We start from the raw sequence: 26,793 nt of genomic DNA, 5'->3' as shown, positions 1-26,793 counted from the left end.
AAGCCTCGGGATTTGAATCCTGTGGTGCCAAGCGGGTTAAGTGCAATGGCAGGGAGCAGCGTGGGTGGGGGCACAGGCTGCCTTCCCCGGCCAGGCTCCCACGTTATCCCTTGCCAGCTCATCCCAGACGCTTGGGATCGCGCTCCGGGAGAGCTCTCCAAAGAGCATCCCCAGCAGCCGGCCTCGCCAGCGCTCCAGGCAGGGCGCAGGGCACGCGGCTCAGCTCCTCTCGCTGGGCCCCTCTCAACGCCCTGCAGGGAAAACCGGCCCTTTCCGCAGCCCGAGTGGGGACCGGTGCGCGTGACCAGCTGCGATCGGCCGTCCTCAGGCAGGTGGGGAGTGGGGACAGGGCCACTGGCTCCTTTGCGCCCCCAGGCCAGCTGGTTCTCCTTTGGACACCTTCTCCCACCGGCCGCTCAAGGACCCGGCTGAGCGACAGAGGGGCCTGGCTCGTACCCAAAAGCAGAGCAAACATTGCCGCTGCGGCACACACGGTGTCCGACACCGCTCAGCCCTTGCCTGCTGCGGCCCGGAGCTGGGGCAGCCCCACGAGGGGCTCCAGCCCTGGGGCAAAACCTGCCTCTCCTGGGTCCCGGAGGAAGGCAGTCGGAGCAGCGCCCTCGGGCCTGGCCAGCCCCACTGGCTTCGCAGCGGCTCAGCGAAAGCTCCAGCCTGGAGTCACAGCTCTCGCACAGGACCCTCGGGAAGAGCAAGTGCACTATGAGGGGCAAAACCGCCCCAAACGGGGACTGTCTCCAGCCCATGTGGATGACACGACAACGCTCGCCTGGAGAGCCTGCATCTCCAGTCCTGGCGCTCCAAGAGCCTGGAAACCCCCCGAGAAGCAGCATCAGATCACGTGGGAGCAACCGGCCCCAGAGCTCCAGCTTTCCCGAACGGGGAGGTTGCAAAGGGACATCCTGAGGGCAGGAGAAGGCACTCAGCCCCGAGCCAGATGCGGCTCCCCAGGACTGCGGATAGCGTCTATTCCCAGAACAGGGGGGGTCTCAGGGATAAGAGTGGGTGTTCCTGCGAGGGCTGGCTTTATGACACAGAAGGAAAAAGTGTCTGTTATCGCATGGAAGGTTTTTCCCACCCTGCGTTATCTGGTGCCGCAGCCCTGGCACGCACCCCATGCCCGTCCTCAGTCCTGCAGCGGGTCGGGCATCGCTCCCCAGCTCCTCTCCAGTTCCCTGGAAAGGGACAGGCCCCGCTTGTGCCGGTGCCCCATCCTGCTGCACGCAGCTGCAGGAAGCTCCTGCGGAGCCGGACGCTCTGCCGGCCTCCCGCACCTTCCCACACCGCCACAGAGAAAAGGGAAAGTCTGCACAGACCCTGCGGCTTCCCGGACGGGAACTCTCCGGTGATGCCGCTACTCATACTAGGCGTGTTGCTTATTCTGTTGGGTGACTGGATGATTAATGATCTGACATTTTTTTGAGGCCTTCTGATGGCAAGGGAAGTGCTTTGTAAACAGCCGGCCGTCAGAATATGCACATTCAGACAAAATCCATGATTAATGGCATTGGGGTTTTTGTTCCTTCCATCCGGTGTTAACATAGCCACTTTCCGGATTTTCCCGCAGCCACCGCAGCCCCCCGCTGTGGCCCCCGGCCGTCTCTCGTGCGGGGAACTCGCTGAGTCTCCTCGGCGAGACCGACCTCCCAGTCGGTCATTTCTGCCATCTCATGGAGATGCTCTTTGGTGCCTCTCCTACCCGCAGACCTGGGGTCAAAGCGCCCCCGGCACCCCCCGAAGCTGCTCCGCCGTGCGAGACGCAGCCCACGTGGCACCGGGAGCCCTCGCCGGCTCTGTGCGCCCCTGGGTATCCGTAGGCTGAGCCCGAGCCTGCAGGGAGCCTGCTTGGACCCGGCGCTTCGACCCCAAAATGTGGAGCGCTCCTGGAGGAGGCCTTTTAAAAAAAGAAACTTTCCCCAACAGGTCATTGAAAGTTTAATAACTACCCGAAACTCCTGCGCTTAATGATGTACTTCCTCTGATTTGGGATTTACAGAACACTTGAAGTTATGAGTAATTGGAAATTTGCATACAGTGTTTCTCGGAGCTGCTGTGGCCTCCAGTGCAGGCAAATAAACAACGCAGACTTGGAAGAAGTTACAGTTACGGAAACTAGATAAATCCCCACCTTCAAGATTGCCTGGTTTAACAGCACTGGTGTCTTTTGGAGCCGGAGAGAGGGGACGGGACCCTCCTGTGTTCAGAGCGAGGTGGTGGCAGAGCCACTGGTAGAAGCAGACCTCTCGTCCGTCCATCCATCCATCCCCGAGCTTCCCTTCATCCCATACATGAGCAATGTTGCCACATTTCCCACTCGGGGATCCCTGTTCCCGCCTGCTCGCCCTTTGCGCTCGTCTCGTTCCTGGCCGCCCCGGTCGGACAGGGACAGGCTGCACCGTCTGCTCCGCGGGGGTTTCTTGCGGCTGCGCTTCTGCTGCTTGACCCCACCGTCCCCCCGGGCTCCCTCGCGCAGACGCCCCGACGGTGCCCACTCCCCCCTCCCTCCCGTCTCGCCTCCCTCCCCCCGTCTCCCACTTCAACGGACTCGGTGCGTTTTTCTCCTGCGCTCGCACAAGCAACGCTTTGAGCCCAGCAGCGTGAGAACAAAGCTCCCCCACCCCCAAAATGGCAAAAAAGAGCTCAAGCAGTCATTGATAGAATGCAAATACAGGGCAGAAGGAACAAGCCTAGGCACTGCCACCGTTTTCCAGGAAACTGAAGACCTTTTGGGTCAGAGAAAAGGCAATGATGATTTTTAAGAAACGTAAGTCAAATCTTTTCTCTTGGGAGCTGATAAAGCTCCTTCCTGGCAGGCTGGAGCAGAAGGGCTCTTGCTGGATGCTATTGCATCCACAGACCTTTCTCAGGAAACTGCAGAACAGTTCAAGGAGGTGAGACACAACGGCGGGGGGAAGAGCGCCGGCTCCAGGCCGGGCTGCCGCCCGCCAGTCCTGGCGGAGCGGAGGGGCCGTCGTCACCCTCCCTCGCTAACGCCCAGCGTCAGAAAGGAAGAGCGCGTAGGCAAACGGGGAAAGCTGGAGCAAGATTAAGGCTTTCCGCTCCCCACGAAGTGTCTCACTCTCAGACCAGGGTTCACGCCAGCAGCCACGGTTTGGCCCCCGGGGGGAGACGGCCCTTCCCTAGGACCCGTTTGCACCGCGCTTTCGCTCAGCGCTGGCTCGGTGGGTGCTCGAGCTGGACCCGAAGGTGGTTCTTGCTAAGCGGCACCGTAGCCCAGCGGGAGGGCAGCAGAAACTTAAGATTTTCATTTGGAGGGTGAGATAGGGTTACAGAATTGGCACCGCAGACCAGATCAAACCACTAATGAGACAGGAGTCTCGACCTGACCCTCCCTGGAAGGGAGGAAACGGAGCCGAGAAGGATGCGGTCGAGCCCAGAGTCCCGACAGCTTCCCCAAAGAACAGAGGCGAGGGCTTTCCCTTGGGGAAATCGGGTCCAACTCCACCGCCGGGCGAGCGCGTCAAGCGGTTTCAGCGCCATCTCTTCCTCCTCTGAGTATTTTTACTCCGTTAGTGTCAGCTCCCCAGGCACCCGCTATCAGCCAGAAACACACAGGAGTTAAACTAAGGCTGATGCCCAAGTACCAGCAGCTGGTCAGCTATCGGTTTCTGAGCAGAGCTCCCACAGCACAGGCAAACCACAGGGACACGCAGGGGCATCCACAGGATGCACGGAGTTACTTCCTAGAGGAGGTTTAGCCCATCACTGCACCATTCCTACAATAATAAGCTTTTGATCAAGAGAATGAAAGCAGCAGTTTTCACAAAAAAGGCCAATAGGTGATAGCAGACCAGATGGTAGTTAGCAAACACCGAAGTCCTTCTGAAGTCTGCTGTAATGAAGTATCAGACTCTCATGGAGCTTAAGTTATTCTGCTGTCTAAATCCCTTAAGCTCTTTTGAAAAAAAGAAAAAAGAAAAAACAAAACAAACAAACATTTTGAGCTCTAGGCTGTGATTGTACATAAACACCTTTCTTTTTCTCTCCAGCCAAACCAATGCAAAGAGAGACAAGCTGAGGGTTCTTGCTCAAAGAATGGAAAAAAAAAACAGAATAAGCTCAGAAGCCCAGAGGAAATAAATGCGAAAGGCAACATATTTTGTAATAGATGGCCTGCTTTTCCAGCTCATCACAGGATATCAGCCATCAAGCAACAGATCCCATCCAAGAGTTGACTTGGATTTGTTTATATTTCTTGTGGTTATATTCACATTAGTACCATCCTCAAACACTGGAAAAAGAAAAAAAAAAAAGCTTAAATGAATGAGATAAGATCTCAGTTAGGCCTAGCTGGAAACAAACCCAGCTTCAGAGGCTAATAACTCATGGCCTCAGCCCCCGGCCTGTCACAAAAGGAGGCTCCTGCGGGTCGGGGGGATGCACGTAGCCTTACCCAGGTCCTACAAACCAGAGCTGACATGTCCTGACCTGTCAAATGCAGTAAATTACAGCACTAAGGCACTTACCCCACTAAATGCAGTAGACTATTTAACTCATCCAGAGGGTTTTCTTGCCATGACTCTGAAGGCTTGCCTTGTACTCTGAGCATTATGCTGCACATTTTGCCTGAAAACCTTTCCCTTTTTGCAGAAGCACTCAGCATGCATTCAGCAAGATAGAGAGAGATGGCAAGAGCTCGGGAGGTTAGTGGCTCAAGAAAAGTTTGTATGCTTAAGCACCAAAGAAGTTAGAGCTGTGACGATACAGTTATTTTAATACTCTGGTGGGTATCTGGATAGCTATTTTAGGATCAATGGAGAATTTGAATTGATTTCAAGTGAATTTTTGTTCTAGAATGATTTAGACACAGCTTGTGTCTGTCAGAGACAGGAGAACAGCTTTGCAAGGCCTGGCGTGCAGCCTCCTGCAAGAATCCCTTGAGCACAGTCAACCGAGGAGCAAGAGGCACTTTGAGCAGCTGCCCTGTAGCAGACGGGGGAGAAGAACAAGAACAGAGCGCTTCACCACAACAGGAAAGTAGCAGTTTAATAAATAATCCATCAGAGGGAGAGATTAGCCAGTTCTAAACACAATTTGAAGTAAAATAAATACATTCCATCATTAGCTTAAGAAAAAAAAAAATACAGAAACGCACGCAATAGTAAAACTTTAACTGAAAGAGCAGAGGTACCACCATTCTTCAATGAATGTGGGCTTGCCACATGCCCGCGCTTTTTTGAAGATAACCAAAGATGCTCACAGCCATTCAAGTGCGGAGAAAAGAACAAAACCCACTGAAGTAAAAAGTTACTATTTTGCAAAAATAATGGCAAAAGAGAAAGTAATGTTTTTAATGCACTGTTCTTTTTAAGTTTAAAAACTGATCTTGTTGCGTTACTTGAACTGCTGCAATTAATACTGGAACTGCAGAAGAAGGGCAATTAAGCCAATTTTTGCCTTGTGTTGGGGCATTGCTGTTACTGACCTGAACTATAACCCACTGCAGACAAATTATGGGAATACCGCTGTTACACAGCCAGGATCAGTCATTACTCAGTAGATCATGGGGATTTTAAGAAAAGGCTCTTAAAAAAGTCACACTTTCTTATAAAGTAACAAAAATTGGCAAAACTAGCTGAATGCTCTGTACAGATTTTCCAGTCTCCACAGGGAATGCTGCAAAATTACCAGCCCTTCAGAACAGTGACATTCTTCATTCAGGTCCAGTAATTTCGGCTCCTCTACAGCTTGGCCCAAGTCCTTCTCTTTCACTTAAAAGGCAGAATGGTGGGTCACATCCCTATGCGTAAGGGGGAGAAGAGTTTCGTCTAAGATGGCCTCTCCCACCAAACAAGGTAAAAAAAAATCCAGAAGTGTGGAAACAAACTGCGGTCTGCTTCCGCTGCGGATAACAAGTGGGATTTTGGAGGAGCGCAAGCCGTCCCGTCACCGTGGGGCTCTCAAGTCCCCAGAGTGCGGTGCTACGCTGCAGTCGTTACCAGGCCTGACACCTGCCCCAGGCTGCCTGGACCTGAGCTAACACAGCTTCTCCAGCGTGAACTGCCCTACCAGCGAAAGGTCCCACCACCCGCACAGCCGAGGGCGGCCACGCAAGCAGGCCACCTTTACACCGATAACTGCGTCCACAGGGTGACTTTTGCTGGTGTAACTACTACAGTTGTACTCCCTTAATCCGGACAGTGGTATTGTGAAGACACACAAGGGCAGAGCAGGCAGCTGAAGAAACCAGCTTCTTCAGAGCTGGAGCCTTGCACAAATGGCCAGACTGCAGCCAAGATGCACTAAAACAGCCTACATGTTCTGGCCCCAAGTTCAAGGGCTTAGGAAGTGTTCTAAAACACTTAGATCAATTAGCAACAAACCTGCGGAATTCAGGCGTTACTGGAAACTGGGGTATCACATCGTGACGGAAGAGGACCAAGAAGCGAAGCTCGCCTGGGTAGCTCCATGGTCTGAGGAACGAAAGGCTGCAGCAGTGGTGAAAGGGAATTGGATTAGAAACACATCGGTTTCAATAAACTATTAAATAAAGGACTCTTAAAAATATATATATAATTTATATTATATAAATTATGTTCGTCTTCTTTGTAACATTCTATTTTACCCGTGAAGTTCTGAGTGCCTCAGTGTGAATGAGGTAACGATTCAGTGTTTTGTTTCACTTCATTTCTGTGTGAGGGACAAAAGTACTTGAGTTGATTTTCATACACAGTGTAAATAAATGAATTGGCAGATTTACTTGGTAAAGCTTCAGTTTAAAAAAAGCCATTTCTGTAAGCAGTAGAGTTGGGGTTGTTGTGTAGAAGTTTAAATGAGTGGATTTCCTTCAGGAAAGGAGTCTGCTGTGCATACGCAGTACAGACCATCCCAGGAACATTTGAAAGTTTGGGGCATCACTACAATAAGCTTGAGAAAACTGGAGTCATTGTAGGTCAGTGAAACTTTTTGCTAGCTCCGTTCTCCAATCCTGCAATTGGATCCGCATAAGCAAACCCTCGTATCCTCAGATTGCCCTGGGTAACTGCCCTCCGCGCAGACAAGAATCTACTCTTTCAGTTCCGATTACAGGATCCGGGTACCGGGCAAGATTGACACTAAAAAAAAACTCTGAATTATTTCATTTCAATGGCCACCTCCAATAACTAACTGGTTCAGAAAACTGGTAAATGGACATTGTCATTAGTTGAGCCCAGCCTAGGCAAGCAGCGATTCCAAGCTGTTAATATCCAATGGGCTTTTAAGTGACTTACATGAAATTGCAGATCTCAGTCCATCCAGAGTTAACGTTAACCAGCCTCTGCTCTGACAAGCTCACGGAAGAGGTCAGAAGCTGAACATACCCTGGAGACGATGTCCCTTCACTCTCCCGAAGCAGCCACTCCAGGAGAGGGGTGAGCTGCACGGTCAGGGCAGAGCAGGGGCTTTGCTGTGATGGTCCCCATGCTTGTGCCTGTGGTGAGTCAGGGCACTGGGATCTTCGGGGTTGTCCAGCTGGTACTTTTCATTAAATCCAGAGGCAAATGGCATTCGTGATCACTGCTGCATAGGCACAACATCAGCTGCGATTTCTCATTCACAAACAAACATTATGTGACAGTACTCAGTACTCCCTTTGGCCTTTCTCCCCTAAGTTATCTGTCACAAATCCACAGATAAATGATCCCAGTCAGAGAACTACACAGCTCTTATACATATTCCACTCTGAGGCAGGACTATTTTTGGCAATTGTATTCTCAATTCCCTTAGCAACTAATTTCTTAAGTGTTCCTAATTTGGTCTTTACTTCCCCAGTGATTGCTCAATCCCATTACTTCTGATCTCACTCAAATGAGAACAATTGTTTCCTGCCCACTCCACAATACCTCCATGTATCTATAAACAACGAAGCTTTCACATACATTTCTCTTAGCTTCTTCCACAACACTCAAGTATCTGCTGCTCTTTTTAAACTGAGCTGAACCCTGCAGCTGAGGCTGCAATTTCATTTTTCAATAAAATGAAAGCATTCATAGCAGGCTCAGAAATGCTACATGGAATCCAAACCTGTAAGTTCAAGTCAATTGTAAACATCATCAGGATCTTTTGGACTGAGCAAAACAAGCTACAGTTATTATCTGGTTTTAACATCAGATGGCAGCAGTTTGAGGGGAAAAAAAAAAAAAAGGACAAAACAAAACAGCATGCTTTATAAAAGCGCTCAGGATTAACAGCTATTTCTCTGACCGTTCTCAGGAAACTATGCTTTATCAAAGTGCTTAGCAGAGTTTAGTTGTTTCTCCAACCTCTCAAGGAACTATATTTTCTAAATAACCTTTCCAGTTCCAGAAAAAGATCCCCCCAAAAACAAACAAACAAAACACCTATTTTCAATTCCCCTCTGGGGGTAACTGCAGACAAATATTACCTTAGTGTAATTATTCAACAAAAAAAGAAAAAAAAAACCCAAGCCCAAACAGAAATACAAATGTTGTCAACCATCGAAACATTTGTAGTTCATATAATTGCCTTTCCATCATCTGCCCATTCTCCCTTGTGAACTAAGGACAGTCTCAGCTGCAACTTTACTTCTTAAGTTTTGTTACCTTCACCACAACAGTAAAGTCTTTTTATTTTTTGTCCGAGTTTCACTTGGGCTGGAATGGGCAAATTCATCAGATCCTCAAGCACTGAGAATCTACTCAAAGTTGTTGACTATGCTATCTATTCTTCATACATGCACCACTTTCTTCTTAGTGTATTATCACAGTACAAGTTGCATATACTGCATAACACAGCTTTCACTCCCTCCCAGGCCTGAGAAGGTTTTGCCAGCTGAGCAGTGATGGGATGAGTAGCGAGTACCAATTATATTAGGGGATGGAGGCATGTAACAGATGCCTTGTTTTATTCTTGCTGGCAGATCAGTTAGTTCACATTAGAACAAAGACAAAGCTAGTTCCTTAATTTTTTCACTGGCAAGTTGAGTATTTGGCAGGTCACACCATGAAGTTCAGTATTCACATACGAGAGCAGGTTTGCTTTAAAGAACTATTCCTTCATGTAGTGCAGTTCAGTATCTCCCCTTTCCATCAGCACCGGATGATACAATTCCATTTTTGCACCAGCTGGATATATTTGGCTTGAAGGGAAACCATTTCCCTTCTCATTAGCTGTTGATGGTACAGTCCATTACCTCATTTCTTCTCTCCCCCCACCCTCTCTCCCCAAACTCCAGCTGGCTAAGTCCGTTCTTGATCTGGAATTGAGACACAAGCCACGCTCTTCTCTCCCAACCTCATACACTACTGTCCTCGAGCAGGGGCTCCTTGCCGTCCGATCCTCCAGCCTGTGGGCTGTGGGTCTGGGCTCCATTGCTATGTTTCTTGTGGCTGCCTGATCTCAGTGCAAGGTTGTGTTCTGGAATGAACAAGGCCACTAGGAGCGACAGCAGGACAGAACATGCCCCAAACAGGAAAGGAGGCCCTGGGATAATGCTGCTCTGTAGGGCAAAACAGAGGAACAATTAATGCTGCAAGTGTACCGACAGAAGACGACTGACAAACTGAATGATAAAGTTGAATGCGTTACCTCATCTGTAGGGTTGGCCATGTTGGGTTTCGGGGCTTTACCTAAAGTTTCCACCTCAGCCATTTCATTCAACTCAACATGAAAGAGATAGAAGACAAAGCCGTAGAGAGCTGGCCCCAGTCCATTACACAGACCCCGAATTCCAGTGATCATCCCCTGAACTACACCTGGGGACAGAGTGAGGAAATAAAGATAAGCCTCTAGCTTTCTGAAAAAAAATCATTTTACTCAAAGATGCTTATGTTTGAAAACAGGATCAAACATTTATATCTGGATTGACATGCACTCTACAGATGAGGTGGTTAGATGTAGATTAGCTTAGCTTAATAACAGGTTTTACAAATTCAGTAATGCTGGGCTGCCTTGCTACTTTCCAGAATAAACTGAGCATGGGCATATCATGCAACAACTTACAACTGAACTGAAATTTAAGGCAGCCAAACCTGAGGATTCTCTGTTTAATCATTTGTCTGATTCATGATTTAATAACAGTCCCCTCTCTACTTTGAACAGGCAACACCGAACATTCGCCTATGTGCACAATTTAAGAATCTCCTCCCAAAGCATCAGGTATGGTCAAAGGCAAGATAGTATCAATGCCACTAAGAATAAAGATATACTTTATAGTTGACACAGATGTTGTTACAGCTCTTCCCTTCCCCAACAATGCTAACAATTAAAACATTTCTCAGCCTAAATTCCTGCTTAGATGAACTAACCCATGAGACAAAACAGTAACTCTGACTTACCCTGTTGGTCAGGGTCAGCATTTCTAGACACCATGGCACTAATGGCTGGGAACGTGATACTAGACATAGCAGCCACAGCTCCTGCTGCCCACATCATCCTTAGCAGGGAGAGAGGCAGAAATTAGAAGGCAGGCTCCCAAAGGATCAGCTACAGACCAACATCGAACAGCAGACAAGCATCTCCCTCTGGCGGGGGACAGAGAGTGCACCACAGAGCCACAGAGGTACCGAGGAAGAGGAAACCTGCCAACTCTATCAAACAAATGCTGGCAAACTCTTACCAAGGCTGTGATCCAAAGCCATACCAGGCAAGCTGCAGGATCTGGAAGCCTAATCCCAATAAGATGGTGTTTTTGTTTCCTATTGAACGCATGAGAATTCCCAACACTACTGTCTGGAAATAAAAGAAAAATGGGTGGTTTCAAATAAGTGCAGAGAAAGATGACAACACTGGAAGAGAAGACAGCAATTAGAGGGAACCCTTGCTGCATGCACACACTTTCCTCCATAGCCAACAAAGTATTTTGATAAGGCTTCATGAGGACCACAAAATGTGGCTAGTGATAAAAGCTTCAATTCCTTTCTGGTCAGTTACGGCTCATCAAACCAGGACTCTACTAATTCTCATTCAAACTGTCCTCTGAGAATTTAATTCCAATGGTACATGACATAAAAAGCTTCTTTCTGTCATCTTTAACTCTTTTGTACCATCTTCATCCATGCCTTTACTCACTACTTAAGTGCAGAACCATTTTTCCATATAAATGCTGCAAACTTCTCTTTCTACTCGCAAGAGTTAGTTACACCAGGCCTATGCAGAAATGCAGAAGGGACCTGCAATAGCAACCCTGGCTCTAATTGAGGGTAGGAAAGACAGGGTTACGTAAATAAGCATTCTGTTAGAAACTGGCACTTCCCTTGCTAGGGTAATTAGAGCACAGTCTGTGGAGTTTTACAGAGCAGCATGAGGATGCCCAATATGCAGAAATTTACCAGTTTCTTATTCAACTAAGAGCTACATTCAAAAGATGGGACTACAGGGACCTTCGATACCTGCGCATAGAAATGATGTTGTTTAAATCACCATCCCAGCCCTGATTATCAAAAATTTAGGACATTCTTTCTTATAACCAGACTGCTAGATTATAGACAGAAATTCCTTCTCACCTGGGCCAGTATAGAGAGAATTCCAACTACACCAATAAAGGCTGCTACAGTCTCCGAGGAAAAACCAATGACCTGCGAAAATACCAGAAAAGGATTTCTCAGACAAAGATTTGCATCATATGAGAGAAATCACTCCATTAGAGAGTCAATAATGTTTATTGACATTGCTTATCAGGTGCTTAAACATTAATCACCTGTACCTCCCACCACCTCACTGCTGCCACAGGAATAAAATGGAATATTTTCCACTGGCTGAAGTAGTGGCTTTAAATCAATGGGTACACCTTAAATGCCTGAAAGTGACACAGACAAGATGGACAGGTAGACAGCTAGCAAAAAGCAAGGGTCCTAGCAACTTCAACTTTACTGAAGTTTTTCCAGCATATGCAACTAAGATAATATTTTTAGGCCAGGGTTTTTGCATTCAGAGCCCTTCCCTATTGCAAGAGGCTGACCTGGCGCAGGTACAGAAAGAAGCTGGAGTACTGGCCGGCTTCAGGAAGGTAGGAGAGAAAGACGGTGATACAGATGAGCAGCACTGTAGAATCCTGACCCACTTTCCGCAGGGACTGTAGAAAAGGAAAGAAAAAGAAAAGGTAATATCCTTAAACATTTTCCAGGTATAGAGAATGGAAAACTGAAGTACTTGCTGCAGGAAGCAGGACAAGCCTGACAAACAGCAACACCAAACACTTCTACCTTGAACAGCTGTCAGAGCTGTTGCAGCAAGAACCGTTGCCACTGTTGTGTTAGGTTTCTGCAACCAGCTCTCAAGAGAATGCACCTACAGCAGCAACTCCACTTCACTAATACACCAGCAAAGCTAACTCACCACAAGAGAGGCATAATGTTGGCTTCTGTGTCCCAGCCAAGTTCACAGTTACTCCAGTCTTAATGAAATTCCCTTCATTCCCTTTCATATCATCCACATTCTCATGCATTTAAGTCACCATCTTTAGATATAAGTAGTGAATTTTGCTGATCAAAAGCATTTCCTCCCCTTCCCTGCCGACTGCCAATGTAACCTCTTCAGCAAGCAAAGGTGAGAGAAAACTGTGCAGAGCTTAACACCATTAATAAGGGTCCTGAAAAGCCAGCAACACACAAGGCTGCTTTTGACACAGTACTACTGCTAGGTAATGAAACTCATATTCAAGCAATTGGTACATTTCCACCAAGGGACGATCTTGCTTCAGGGACATTTGAAGCTGGTTTTAGAAATTATGTAGCTATATTAAAAGTCAGAAGCTGCTAGACAGCTTTTTGGTAAGTACAGCCTGTTATCAGTTGGACATTGCCCCTTTGACAGGGTTAATCGGAATGCATCTTTCTTTTAAAAGAAAAGAGCAGAACTAAAGCAAACATAAGCATTACCTGTGTGCAGAAAACAAACAGCAGCAAGGTTACTTACAGCAAATGGGTCTGCTTGCTCCCAAGAGATGGGAGCTCCCCAGGAGACTGGGCGCATCTCTTCAGGCAGAGATTCTGGCACAGCCAGCAAGATGAAACCAATATCCAGTAAAGCAACACCTGAAGCTAGCACAACCACCAGTGTATCACCGTAGGCTTGGGAAAGGTATGCACCAATTGCTGGACTTGTGACCAGACTAGCAGCAAATGTGGCTGACACCTGGAAGCATAAAACATTAATACAGTCTCTTGCTAGAGTCTGTTTTCTCCTCCAGAGTAATCCAAGGGTATCAGTTTCACCACCTCTGAGGGGTATGATCCAGGTGGACATGTTCCCCTCTTGGTACAATCTAGGCTAAGTTCTAGCACAGGAAAATTAAAGCTATCTTAACAATTCATAAATGATACTTTCAATAACCCTACAGAAAGGGCAGGACCACAAGCTAGTCATATGGATGCCAGCATTACAGCTCCTGGCTCCTTTACTGGTGCAAAGAAACTCACAGAGAAGGCTGGAGAAGAGACTAAGTGATAATACAGCTGGAATTCGGATCTCAGAAATAAGTCCTCTCTCAGTGCTAAGTCAAGAACAGAAGCAGGAACAAAGACTGTGTTGTTTATGAAGTGCACATCTTTCCACTGATACTGTCCTAAGGTTCCCACCCTAATTTTATATCTCTTCTAACTGTGATGCCCCAGATATTTCCTTCAAGAGGCAAGCCAGTTATTCAGTTCCTTACCAAGCCATATGCTGTGCTGCGTTCATGCTCCTGTGTGATATCAGCAACATAGGCAAAAATCACAGAAAAGGTAACAGCAAAGACTCCAGACATGGAAATGACAGCAAAATACCACCTGGAACAGGAGTTGCCAAAGGTAAAGTTAGAGACATGCCACATGGCAGAGTCTACAGCTGCTGAATTAGAACCTTTCCCATATTCTTCCTTCAGTCTATACTCTTTCATTGCATCATAAAGTGCTCAAAAACCACTGAACTTCAGTCTTGTGGCCCATGAGTTTTATTCTCCTACACAGCAAGGAAACATTAACATGATAATGTACTTATCAGGAGAACAGACGCTAGGAGAAGTATGAAAAGTTTTTTTCTTCCTGGAACTGAACCAGCTGGTAGAACATGACAGGCAAATTAGTTTCTAGGCTGATGAAAGGGTACATCCTCAGGCTCCTTTTCCACTGGACAAGACACTTCCATCTCATCCCCAAATGCAACACCAGCAAATCCTCCATCATTCAGCTTCATGCTGAATCCTCTCCTTAGAAACCCTCAGCTATGACAAGAGTAAACTCACCACGGACTGATCTTCATAAGGGGAATTGGTGCACATGTGAAGAACACAGTGAGGAGGAGGAAGGATTTCCTGCCCCAGACATCAGAGAGAGCACCAATCAGTGGGGCACTTAGAAAAGAAAGCAGGCCCTAAGACAAGACAGACAAGATCACAGAGAGAAATCCCTCAGTCAAATTCAGACTGTCAATAGCAAGAGCTTTTGGTAACACTGTCCAAAGGTAAAGTGTGAGGATGCAATCCATTCCTATTTTCTACAAGCAGGAAATGTTACCTAAACACAACAGTTCGTTAAACTGCTGATATCCTTTTACTGAGAAAAACCTCGATCAGCTCAACACTGCTAAATACTCTGGTCATTTCCCTTTCTCTACAACTGCTTGGCCTGCAGCTGTGGTCTTCCCAGGCAAGCTTGCACAACAGGGAGTTGCCCTGCCAGTACCTAAAAAGATGTTGGCATAACTCCATCACATTAACATCTGCTACAGATCTAGGGAAAGCTTTCTCTTTTAGACGGAGGCAAGACAGACCTAAACAGATGCCAAGGCCATAACGTCTTTCAAACCATGCAATGAGTTTCAAACTGTGACAGACAGGTAAGAACCTTTAAGTGTATATGGGCATGCCCAAGCCGCAGCAAAGGAAACCTCACTGAAGCCATTTTTGGGGAACCTCTTGCTAGAGCCAAGGCCTAACAATTAGTTTTGCCATGCTCCCTTGAGTCAGAATGCATGACCATTGCTCGTTAGCTACAGTTGCCTCAAATTCTGGTCTGGAAATGCTCCAAAAGTCCAAAGTCACCGCACTCACTTACTGCGCCACAGCATACTCCCTACTGCTATGTGGGGACAGCCCACTCTTCAGGCCAGCACTGTTTCAATTTCTATTACTGAAAAGTTCAGATGTCATGAATTTTTTATTTTGTTACTCTCCAGAATATGGTTACAAGGCCAATCTGAGACTGATTAAAAATATTTTCAGCTGAAATAAACATAGTTCTGATAGCCTAAAAAACATGTTAACAAGAAGCACGCTGTTAATACTAGTTAGTAAGATCTACTACGTAAGCAACCCAACTTTTATGCTCTGTCAGTTCTTCATTTTCCATTGAGTTTGCCAATGGGCTCCCCATACTGAAATACAGGCACTCATCTATCAAATAGTGGTTTATATCAGCAAGTGACATGGAATATAATGGCTTGTCACTTCTTGCAATGATTTCAGGTTCAAATGGAAGGCCACACACTGATTAGACTCGTCTATTGCATGTGTCTGTAAAACCAGAAGAGAGATTCCTTACCTTGACTCCATGAATCAGGCCATTCATCAAGAATGTATGCTGAGGAAAAGTCTGGTGTAACACCTAGAAAAGACAGAGCCAGCAACTTTACCAAATCTCCATTAAGTTCTGCAAGCACCTGACAGCTAAATGTCTGTAAGAGCACAACACAGGGAAAATGGAAGAATGCTATAGACAATCCTACTGCTATACTCACATAACGAATTCACCTCATCTCTCCACCATGCACAGCCACTTTCTCTAACACATCTCAAGTCTATAAATTATTCCACTTTGCTTGGGTGAGGGTGAGCTCACAGACTTATTTTCATAAGGCTGAGACAATTTGATACACGCCTTTCTCCATCCCTGTCCCATCTGGTTTCCCCCATTTTTACTTCATGTAACTGCACAGCTTTTCTGTTCCTCCCTCTCACTTTTGTACCCTCTCTACACTCAATTTGCATTTTACACTAGTAAGCATATTTCTAAAGGCCTTTGTATAAACAACAAAGACTCCTTTTGTGTAGTTACCTAGATATCAGGTCAAAAATATGCATGGCACATTAGACTTTAATGTGAGCTGGCATACCAACACCAGAAAATAAATAAATAAATAAGAGAATTCTTCCTGAAGTTGCCAAATTGGAAGTTTCCAGCTCCTTAACTAAAGGCAAATATCTGAAATGAGATTTCTAGTTCCTTTAATAAAGCTAACCCTCTGTGCTTAATTTCATAATAAAGTTGGCTTTGCTGCCTCCGTTAATCATAACTCTTGTCAAGTCCTGAATGAATTACTGATGGGACTTTTTATAATCAGCATGACGTGGTGTGGTCAGTAATTGCAGGGAAGTTATCTCTGTGCCTTGATACCTCAGGAGATGATGTTGGTAGTTCAACAAAAGTCTGTTTTATCCCTAAATAAACCAATAGTGAACCCATACTCCAGTGCAGGGCAAAAGGAGCAGTCTTTGGATAAAAAAAGTCAAAGCCTTACTCATCTTTCACTCATTAAGATCCCAAACACACTTTTTTTAAACCCCTCCCCCCCCTCCAAAAAAAAGCAGTAAGTCATAGTAAATTACTAGTAAATTCTAGTACTTTCAAGTCAGGTCTTTCAGTCTTGATTTCTTGAAATCCTGAAAAAACTTTCAAAAAAATGTAACTCATGTTTTACCGAGTTAAACAGCAATAACTTAAAAAATTGCTAAGCTCCATAAGAAATTGCTGTAAATCCAGCTTCTTCACCCAGAAAAGTTTTCAGGTACAAACCATTACATCTCAGTTTCTACTTCTTACACTTCAAACTCAGAAAGCCTATATTAAGATCTTTACCCTCAGCAACGTGAGGTGACCTCCAGTCTACAAGAGCCCATACTCCCCAGGAGACTTACTCACCGTTAACATAGGAGTGGTCAGCAACCCCCAGGCAAAAAACTCCAGGAAAATAACCACCACTGCATGGTACACACTGGGTTCTCCAATCCCCTGTCGCTGTAAGACAAAGTTCCGTAAGTAACAACAACATGTGACTCCTGATCTGCTACAGATTATTTAAGACTTGTGATGTGGCTGGATGCTGAAGTGTGAACTCTGACCTAAGCGCTTCCCGAGACGATTCACTGCTGTGTAGTGTAGCTGAGCTCACACTGCAGCATCTTTCCTATGGGGGACTACCAATGTGCATCTCTTCCATCAAGCTAATCATTTTCAATTTTTTCCTCCAAGAACTTAATAGCTTCAATATCATTATCCTTTACCTGAAAGGTGACAGAACATGTCATCCTTTCAATCCTCACTTTAAGGACTTTGAGAGGAAACACCTAACTACTTTGTGTATTTTGATAGCAGCATATGCAATACTCCTCCCTCCCTCACCCCCCCCAAAAATTCTGGGAGTTTGGAAAGGCAGTTTTGCTCCCCAGAGCTGACTCCATATATATTCAACATGGTGGGAAAGGCGCAGTCGTTAGATCAGCTAAAAAAGTCCTCAATGCCTCGCTTATCTTTCTTTCATTAAAGATTTCTCATAGCACTTTAGGGCAACATTTGTTCTGTCACTTTTCTCAGTGCCAAATCTCAGATGCTAGCCCAGAAGGTTCTCTCTTGTCATGCAGAACATACCTGCAAATTCACAAGTTCACAAAGAAAACGCATCACAAGGCACTGAAGGAAAGTGCACAAGTTTCAACTGACTCATGTCAGAGAACTGTACGGACCAAAAATGCACAATGTGCTTTTCCACAAAAGCCAATTTCTTAGTGTTGGCAAGCCATATGATTTGAACACACCAAAGTGTGTAGACTAACCCTGATACATTATTAGCCAAACCACTTGAGGTGTCTGTGATCCCAGCAACTTAGACAGCTCCTAATGACTTGAAGAATATCAAAAGTTAAAGCCTTCTGTTAGCTGCACAAACCTCAAATCCAAATGAATATTGGATTTGGTATGGGAAACCTCAAATCTATGGGTATGTCTTCTAGGTTAAGAGAGTGGACTTTTGTTTTAATTTCCTCACAGCTGACTAAAATTTCTACACTATGCATTGATATATGAATTATTTATTGGGACCAGACCAAAGATGTATCTATCCCAGTATTCTCCTGTCAACCTTCACTATTAACAGATACTTAGGGACAAGAACTCAAGGAACTTGGCCTATGAAGAATAACCTTTTACCCAGTCACATCCTCCTAGGTTTTAAGAGAGTAATATTGCATTTCAGATAACTAATACAGCTATAAGTTTACTGGAAACAGGAGAAAAGGCAACAAGAAAAGTTATTCTACTGAAACCTTGTTTACACTCATACATTATGATAAAATTGCCTCCCACAGACTTGGTGCAAGTCTGCTGAAAAAACAAAACAATCAACAGCATCAACACAAGAGGCACCCTACCCAGGGGAAACACGGTCATTAGTTGAAGTCAGTTTTATTGCACAGAAACGAAATAATGTTTTGTAGCAGAAGAAGGCTCAAGGTGGCATGAAGCCAGTAATTAAGGACACAGATATCATTATCCACCTTGCTCCACTGGCATAAGAGTGTCTCTCTCCAGAAGAGAGCAGTCCTCTCCCCTTACTTTTATCATCCTTTTTTAAACCCTCTCAAGCAGATAAACATTTCTATCACTTGACTGCAACAAAATCTGTTTGTAGCTCAGGTTATATATCCTGATCAAAAGCACTAGCAAAGGTACGAGTCTGGGCAACATGCAAGGCTCATCATATAATTACTTAAGCTGCCTATAACACAACTGGCAATAAGATGTTGCATTAGGCCCTTTCCACAGTTCAGGTTGAATTGCACAATTATCAAGATAGAGGAAAATAGTTAACTGGAGTTAACTATTGTGTTAACTATGTGTTTTCTACAATGCAGATGCTGCAAGCTCCCCTTTCTGGTCTGGCATTGAAAGAGATCTGTCTCCTAAAAATACGAAAGCTTGTGGTCGGCTAACTCAGAGGATATAGAATTTGGGACTTAACACCAAAAGTACATGCTTCACCCACCAAAGCCATTGCTGTAAATCTGTTAGTAGCAGGTTGTTGTAGTCCTTAGTAAGACCTTAGCTGGGGTTCCACCCAACACTTACATGTATTAAGTCAGCATGGCACACGGTTTTAACCCCTTTCCTATACAAGGGTATTAAAGTATTTCATGCTGAATGCAGTTGCAGAACATGTCAGTCTACTGCCTGGCATACTTTTAATATTGAAAACATTAAATATTGTTATGAATGCCAAACACCGATGGGATCTTGGGCATTTAATGGAATATGAACTTACTGACCTTTGTAGAAAAGCTATTTTATATTTAAGGCCTTGTTTAATGAAACAGAAAGCCTCTACATTCTATTTTACACCTTCTGATATTGCCTTATCCTTTCACATGACTAGCTTTACACTAAACAGCTTCTCTGACACCACAGGTTAACATACTGAGGGTCACACAGGAAAAAGTACAAATTAAATTCATTTTAGAGAAGTGACATCATGCACTGATGCAAAATTTCTTGTTTTGACTACCTGCGTGGACTGTTAATAGTCAGACATGGAAACAGCATGACAGTTAACATCTCACTGGCTTCTACTGCTGCTTCATTGCACTGGAATCCCATTCTGCATACTTAGTTTTTGTTTACAGAAATACTCAGTTCCCACTGTAGTTCACCTAAAGATCACTGTGCTAATCAGATATTTGGAGCACTGTGCACTTACTAATGGTGAAAATTTAACAATTGCCATTAATTAGTAAACCTCCGAGTTCTGGACTGCTCAGCCTAAGAGGCAGAAGCTAAACTGGCTTATAACAACCAATCTCTCTTTATGGAATAGGTGCAGGTGAAGTCCAGATCTGACCTGTTCTCAGCTTAACGTCACTCCTTCCACTTTGTCCATCATCTTATTGTTTTAGACTCCTTAGACAATTTAGAAGAGTTAATCTCCTTTAGAGTATGTGGACAGCCCACCAAATGGAGAATGCAAAGCTGCCACAGCAAAATATAAACATAATGCTAGGAGACTGCAGGACAGAGCAACGCTTCATGGCTAGAGCTGCTCTCTCCCAAGAGAACAAGCATGCAGGGAGAGAGCTTGCAACCATCTTAAGCTCAGGTGCAGCTACTTCAAAGCTGTCTTTGTACTAGAGAAAAGGCAGTAATTTGCACCAGAGTTATACAGCAGCAATGCCTGGAGCTTCTTGCAATGCTGTTCTTTTCTCACACTAAGAGCTCTTCTCAAATGAGGTAAATATTTTACCCAGATTTGAAGGTGGTCTGTCATGCTCAAAGTGAGTATCAAAGGACAGCATTAACATGTCAAGTACTAGTTAATACTTGCACCCAGAGGAATTTGGAAACAGACAGACAGGCCTATCTCGAGAAGGACAGCTTCAGACCACACTGCACAGCGCCACAGAGGATGAGCTGCACTCGTCCACATTCGAGGGAGCTCCACAGCCCTGAGACCTTGGCAACAGGCACAGGAGCTCCTGGCAGGCACCCGGGGCAGCTGGGGCACTGCCTGCCCCCCTGGCTGCAACCTGGGCTCCAGAGCGCAGCGCGGCCACTGAGGCTGCTGCGGCTTGGCACCCCAACTTCGCCTTCCCACGCCCCAGCACCCCCCCCGACCCTCTTTCCCTCTGCGTCCCCAGCACCCGGCCCCTTTGCCTTCTGCTTTCTCTGGCCCAGCGCCCCCACTCTCTCCCCCCTGCCTCCTTCCCAGCACCCCACACCAGCTCCCCAAACAGCCCTTCACATCCTCCACTCCTGTGCCCATGTTGCTGTGCCCCATGCTCCAGCCCCCCCGACCCCAAAGGGCCCCCCCTGCATCCCGTGCATCCGCTTACCCCATGGCTCCCACTGCTGCCCCCCACATCCCCACCCTCTGCCCCACACTCCTGCCCACCCTGTGGCCCCCTCAGCCCTCACCCCTGTCCCACAGCCACCAGCCCTAGACCACCATGCTCCCCACGCTCCTGCCACCCCACAGCCCCAGCTCTCCACACTGCACCCCACAGCCCCCCTCAGCTCCTAGTACTGCCCCCCAGCCCAGCCCCAATCTCCCCACACTGCACCTTGCAGAGCCCCGGCCCCCCCCAGCCCTACAGACTCCCCCCTGCGCCTCCCACACACCAGCACTGCCCCTAACACCTCCCTCAACATCCCCCACATCCCTGCAGATCCCCGGGCCCAGCGCTGCCCCACGGGTCCCCCAGTGTCCCCCACACCCCTGCAGGCCCCCCAGTGCCCTCCACACCCCAGCGCTGCCCCGGATCTCCCAGTGCCCCCCACACCCCTGCAGGCCCCCCAGTGGCCCCCACACCCCAGCGCTGCCCCACGGGCCCCCCAGTGCCCCCCCACCCCTGCAGGCCCCCCAGTGGCCCCCACACCCCAGCGCTGCCCCGGACCCCCCAGTGCCCCCCACACTCCAGCGCTGCCCCGGGCCCCCTCCCCGGCGCCCCCCACGCCCCTGCAGGCCCCGGCAGCTCACGCTCCGCAGCCCACTCACGCTGGCCCCGTCGCGGATGACGATCTTCTTGGCCAGCAGGACGCTGCGGTTGAGCCGCTTCTTCTTCTTCTTCTCGCCGGTCATGGCGCCGCCGGGCCGCTGCCGTTACCCGGGCTCCGCGGCTGCCCCATCCTCCCTGCGGCGGGCCGCGCCGAGCCCGGGCCCGGGCGGGGCAGGGGCAGGCGCCGGGCCCGGGGCTGGCCGGGCGCTCGGGCGGCGCCGCCGGGGACGGTGGCGGGGCCCGGCCTGGCCGCGGCGGCGGGCGGGCGGGGGCGGGGCAGCCCGGCCCGGCCGCCCGCGCCGCGACGTCACGTCACCGCGCCCGCCCCCGTCGCCCGGACGATGGCGCTGACGGGCACTGCAAAGGCCCTATCGCCAAGCTCTCCGCATCGCGCGCCACTCCCCCGCGCCCCATTGGCTATTCCGCCCCCTCCCGACCGGCCGCTCCGGCCTCCTGATTGGGTGAGGAGGGCGGAGGGGCGGGACGGGGCGGAGGCGTTGGGGAGCCCCTTCCAGCGGCCTGGCGGGGCGCGCCGCTGCGGTCACGGGACCCGGCCGCGGGCGGCGCGCGGCATCATGGGAAGCGCCGCTCCTCGGCCGAGCGGCACCTCCTCCTGGGGCCGTTGTGGGGGGCGCGGTGCATGCTGGGACACGGCTGTCCTCCCGGGCCTCGCCGCGGTGCCTGCTGGGATGTGTCTGTCCTCCAGGGCGTCGCCATGGCCAGGCACGGTGCCCCTAGGGACGCGTCCGTCCTCCCGGCCTTGCCCGGACGCGGGCCTGCTCCTGGACGGCCGTGTCAGAGCACCGGTCCCGCGGCAGCATTAGGCGCTGTCGGGGGAGAACCGGGGTCGCTCTCCCTCGCGCTCGCCTCAGGACGCTAAGCCCACCGCAGCAGCCGCACGCAGGAGCCGGCCCGAGCACCCCGCGGAGGCTCCTCCACCGCCCGCTCCAGGAGCGGCGGCACCGGGGCTCGGCACCACGGCCCCGCTCTGCCAGCGGTGACACGTGCCTCGGGTTGCTGAAAGAGCCTGGTAACCCAGGGCGGGAGGATCCCTGGCTCGCGGGACGTGCCGGAGGACATTACGAGCTGTCCCAGCCTGGAACTGCTGCTGAGGCCTGACTCCTGGCGTTGGTTTCAGGCTGGAGCATGGCAGTGGGAGAGAGGAGCTCGACTCCCTGCTGACGAGCAACACGGCACTCTGCCCTGCAGACGGCCTGCTCATGCCCACAAATTCCCAGGAAGCCAGGCTGGGTTTTGGCTGCTGTCGGGGGAAGCTCTCCTTGTGGGAAGGGGGCCATGGGCAGAGGAGAGGAGAGGGGTGAGGGCAGCAGCTGAGCCAGGTTCCTGCCGGCTTGCTGCCTGGAGTGACTAATTGTACTGTATTAAAATTAGCAACTGACAGTGAAGCTTGCCGCTGGGAACGTGCTCCACACATGAGTCAGCGGTGGTGACGGATGTGCTGTACCTGCAGCTCCTCTGGGCCCCTCACCCAGGGCTCACACGCTGCCGACCTGGGCAGCCACAGGGCCTGTTCCGGCCCCCTCCGAAGCCCTGTCCTTGGGTTTCCTGCAGGCTCTGGTGCTAGCTCTGGCTCTCTGGGGAGAGCAGGGAGCTGTGTTTACTCTAAGAGCCTGGTGAGCTGGGTCTGCTGTGGCCTGCTCCCTCCAGACCCACCATCTCCCATGGCTTCTCCAGGACCTTCTGTTGGTTGTTTACCAACAACGTTACCTCTGGGAGAGCATCTGAAAATAACTCTGGGCTGTACCTTCATTTGCTCAGGGTCATGGGGGCACAGAAAAGGTGACTTGGGCTCTGCATATCACAGGCTCGCCCAGCCCTTATGAAAGATGAGCGCTGCATCTGCTCCCCCATCCCCACATTAAAGACACCTGATCTGGCCTAGAACAGCACTGGCCAGATGGGTGAAACCTAACGCTGTGGGGACGCCCAGAGCTGCCCTGCCCCAGCTGGGGTGCGCTGATCACCACCTAATCTGGGGGTCCACCCCCACCCCGGTGCTGGCTGGCTGCTGGGCGGACCTTGCTCCCAGCCCTCCCCGGGGTGATGGGGCACAGCGCAGGCAGGGTGTAGGGTTACAGCCCCCCAGGGCGCCCCTGCCCCTTGCTGGGTATCCATTTTCAGCATGCTCGCTTTGTGTCAAGCAACGGGCTTTGGAGCATCAGCACTCTGGAGGGATTAAGGTTTCATGAAGGGCTAAGCGCTGCATCTCTGCGAGACTTTTGGAGCAGAGGGGGAAGCTCCCCGCTCACGCACACGCCTTTCACTACTCGTAGCAATTGCTCTGCAGGATTCGCAGAGCCAAAGGGAGAACGTAAGAGACTTGGGAAGAAACCGCTCCTGCTAGAGCATCAGTTTTCTTAGGTACCCACAAGCCCCAGGATGGAAGAGGCAGGGCGCCAGAAGGTGCTCGTGATCGCTGCCCGAGACACCGGTAGGCCTGTGGCAGAGCTGCTGCTTGCTGTGCGTGGGGGGCAGGAGAGGTCGTAGCACACGGGTGCGGGGACTGCTCTGTGCTTGCGCAGTGCCTGGCACCCCGGGGTCTTGCTCCCTGGCTATAATGACTAAATCAGCAAGTATTGATTGCTTTGGTGTGTCCGGGTTTTTCATTCTGTGTGTGGCTCAACGTCAGCGTGGCCTGTATGTCCTGCAGCGACTCTGGTGAAATCATACAGCTACTGCGGGCAGGCTGGAAATAGCAAACACTTCCCTGGTGCAGGACAGGCTGCCGAGCCGAGGACCTGTCACCACCTCCCACCCCCTCTTTCCTGCCCAAAATTTCCTGCTTGCTACCGCCTGACTGAACCCTGATGTCTGGCTTTTAAAAAGCTTAACATTTCTTCCAGTTTCCATGATGAAACCGAAATTAAACTCAGCTGGTGTCAAGCCTCTCCTTCCCCCATGTTGTTCCACCCTACAACCTCTGTCTCCGAACAAGCCCCGGGACCTCTCCCTGCTGCGGTTCCCCCCTTACGAGATGGGACTCATCCTCCCGGCAGGGCTCACTTCTCCCCCACTTGGAATAACTGCAGGCACTCTGCGAACTGATAATGAGAGGCCGGTTAATTCTGCTGCGAGCCCCCTGTACGCAGCATCGGCTTGTCTACGTGGCACCTCCTTGCTGGAGCAGAGGCAGGGATGGGGCAGGAAGCATTAAACAGCAAACCCACAGCCCCGTGGGTTGGGGGCATAGGAAGTAGTTGACGGGTTCTCACTTTTTAGCCCTTTTCACCATGCCACCCGCTCAGGAGAGAGGACCCAGGTGTCCCGGACACGTCCTGCACTCCGGCAGTGTGCCTTCGCCCCGTGCCTCCCCAGCCATGGGGTGTCTCTAACCTGCCTCCGTGTGCTGGTTCATGCCAGGCCCTGGTCCGGGGTGGTACAATCTGCCTCCTACGCTGGGATTCCTTAACCACGACTGCACCCGGTTAACCGCCCCCGCATACTCCTTCCACCAGAGACTCGATGGTGCTAGTAAGTCGGAGGGGGTTGTTGAAGCATCCTCCCAAAACAGCGGCTGGGTCCCCGCCTGCCTTCCCGGAGCAGGGACTCGCGCACACAGCACCCTGCCTGTGCACGCATGAGTGCATGCACGCATCCCGGCTGCATGCGGTTGCATCCCCATCCCAAAGCATGCGAAGCCCTGTTCCGCATCTGGCGTGTACAAAAATGACCCCTGGAAATGTGTGTTTTTTGCATGCACGTGTCCCTTCTCATGTGGGGGGAAGCACGGGGCAGCGTGTGTCCTGAGTCTTCTCTGTGTATCTGGTGTGCACTGTGTATTTGTCTTCTCCTGCGTCCAGAACAAACCAGCGCGTGGATCCTTTGTGCTATCTTGTCCCTCCGCTCTGCCAGCAAGCGCAGGGAAGCAGCCCCCGGCAAACGGCAGCTCTGACCCTGCCTCCTCCCTCTCCGCGAGCTCGGCGGGGGGAGGCAGCCCCCGCCGCTATTTATGGCTGAGGTCAGGCCAGTGGCTTGCACTAAAAAGCCAGAGCACATTGTCCTCAAAATGGAGAGGACTCGTAATTACAATCAATACGCCTTTCTTCTCCGCTCGGCCCCGCTCAGGACAAACTGTCCGTCCTCCCGTCCCCGAGCCCACCTCCGCTTGTGGGTCCGGCCCCGGGCTGCAGGGCTGCAGGGCTGCAGGGCGGCTTTTCCCTGCTCTTGCACAAGCTCCAAGCCCAGGCGCTTCTCTGGAGCTCGGTTTGCAAAGGGAGGGCGGCGTTTGCAGGGAAATGCGCTCCCTCGAGACCGGGCAGCGGCAGGGCCGGCACCCGCGAAGCGCCTGTGGCTCGCGAGGGGCCGGAGCGGGGGGTCCCGGCCCTGCTGCGCCCCCGAGCAGCCCCGGGCACCCGGGCGGGAGCCGCGGCCCCGTCCAGCCCCCTCGAGGGCCGCCCGGGGCCGGGCCGGCGGGCGCGACGCGGGGCAGAGCCGTCCCCGCGCGGCCGGGCGCGTGTTCCGGACCCGGATGCCATCCCGGTCCTGGCACGCTCGGCCCACGACGTCCCCCTCTGCCCTCAGTCTACTTCAAGGACGCGAGCCCGGGTCCCTGCTATTTCGTGGAGCCGCAGCTCACCCGCTTCGGCCGGCGCGGCGGCCCCTCCTATTCCATGCTGGCGCGGCCGAAGGCCCCAGGTGAGCGGGGGGCCGCGGCGCCGGCCCGGGCGGAGAGCTCTGTCCGTCCCTGTCCGTCCCCGTCCATCCCCGTCCCTGCTTCCCACCCCACGGAGCTGCTTCCAGCCCCGGCGCGGGGGTGTCAGGCGGGAGAGCTGGGCCCTGCCGGGCTGATGGGCGCTCGCCATCTCCCCCAGCGCAGCCCCGGACGCCCGGGCCGGGCGCCTACAGCCCGGAGAGGGCCGATCCAGCCACGCGGCGCCGGGCCCCCTCCTTCACGCTGGGACGGCGCCCGCAGCGGCGCCCGGCCGGCCCCGAGCCCGCTCCCGACACCGGCAGCCCCCACCGGCCCTCCGGACCCGGCTTCAGCGGCGCCAGGGTGGCTGCGCCGAGGAGCCATCCCACGCGCCCGGCCCCGGCCGCTCCGGCAGCACCGGCCACGGCAGCGACCCGCCTCCCGCCCGCTGTGCCGCCGCCGGGCGCGTGGTGGGGACTCAGCCGCTGGCGCTGCATGGCGCCCGCTGGGCTTCGCCGGCCGCGGGGCTGCGGCGGGTCCCGGCTTCTGCCCCGGGACTGGCGATAAATAAAGCGATGGCGAGCCGTGGCCCCGCGTTTGCCTCCTGCCCGCCGGCCGCCGCGCGGGTGGGCACATGGGGGGCTGG

General features: G+C 50.8%; 1 protein-coding gene across 5 annotated transcripts; it reads right to left on the bottom strand.

Moving 5' to 3' along the window:
* Positions 1–4,999: 4,999 nt before the first annotated feature.
* On the bottom strand, positions 5,000–21,694 carry LOC106486410 (hippocampus abundant transcript 1 protein-like). Of its 5 annotated transcripts, none has more exons than XR_010886602.1 (13): positions 21,496–21,694; positions 16,878–16,973; positions 15,501–15,563; positions 14,204–14,331; positions 13,634–13,748; positions 12,895–13,113; positions 11,939–12,052; positions 11,484–11,555; positions 10,598–10,710; positions 10,317–10,414; positions 9,568–9,734; positions 6,363–9,478; positions 5,000–5,779 (listed from the first exon to the last, which is right to left on the bottom strand). XR_010886602.1 is itself a non-coding variant. In XM_067312985.1 (12 exons), exons 1-12 carry the CDS (start codon positions 21,577–21,579, stop codon positions 9,275–9,277), a joined length of 1,473 nt encoding a protein of 490 aa, XP_067169086.1. In that variant the 5' UTR covers positions 21,580–21,694; the 3' UTR covers positions 5,000–9,274. The 5 variants fall into 5 exon arrangements, 2 of the variants coding, with proteins under 2 accessions (XP_067169086.1, XP_067169088.1); XR_010886600.1 differs by having other exon boundaries at positions 5,000–6,467; positions 6,605–9,478; XR_010886601.1 differs by having other exon boundaries at positions 5,000–6,467; positions 7,251–9,478.
* Positions 21,695–26,793: the final 5,099 nt, after the last annotated feature.

This window comes from Apteryx mantelli, chromosome 30 (genome assembly GCF_036417845.1).
Source record: "Apteryx mantelli isolate bAptMan1 chromosome 30, bAptMan1.hap1, whole genome shotgun sequence".
Lineage (NCBI taxonomy): Eukaryota > Metazoa > Chordata > Aves > Apterygiformes > Apterygidae > Apteryx > Apteryx mantelli.
Note: the sequence above shows the minus strand (reverse complement) of the source record. Positions and strands in the feature narration are given on the sequence as shown.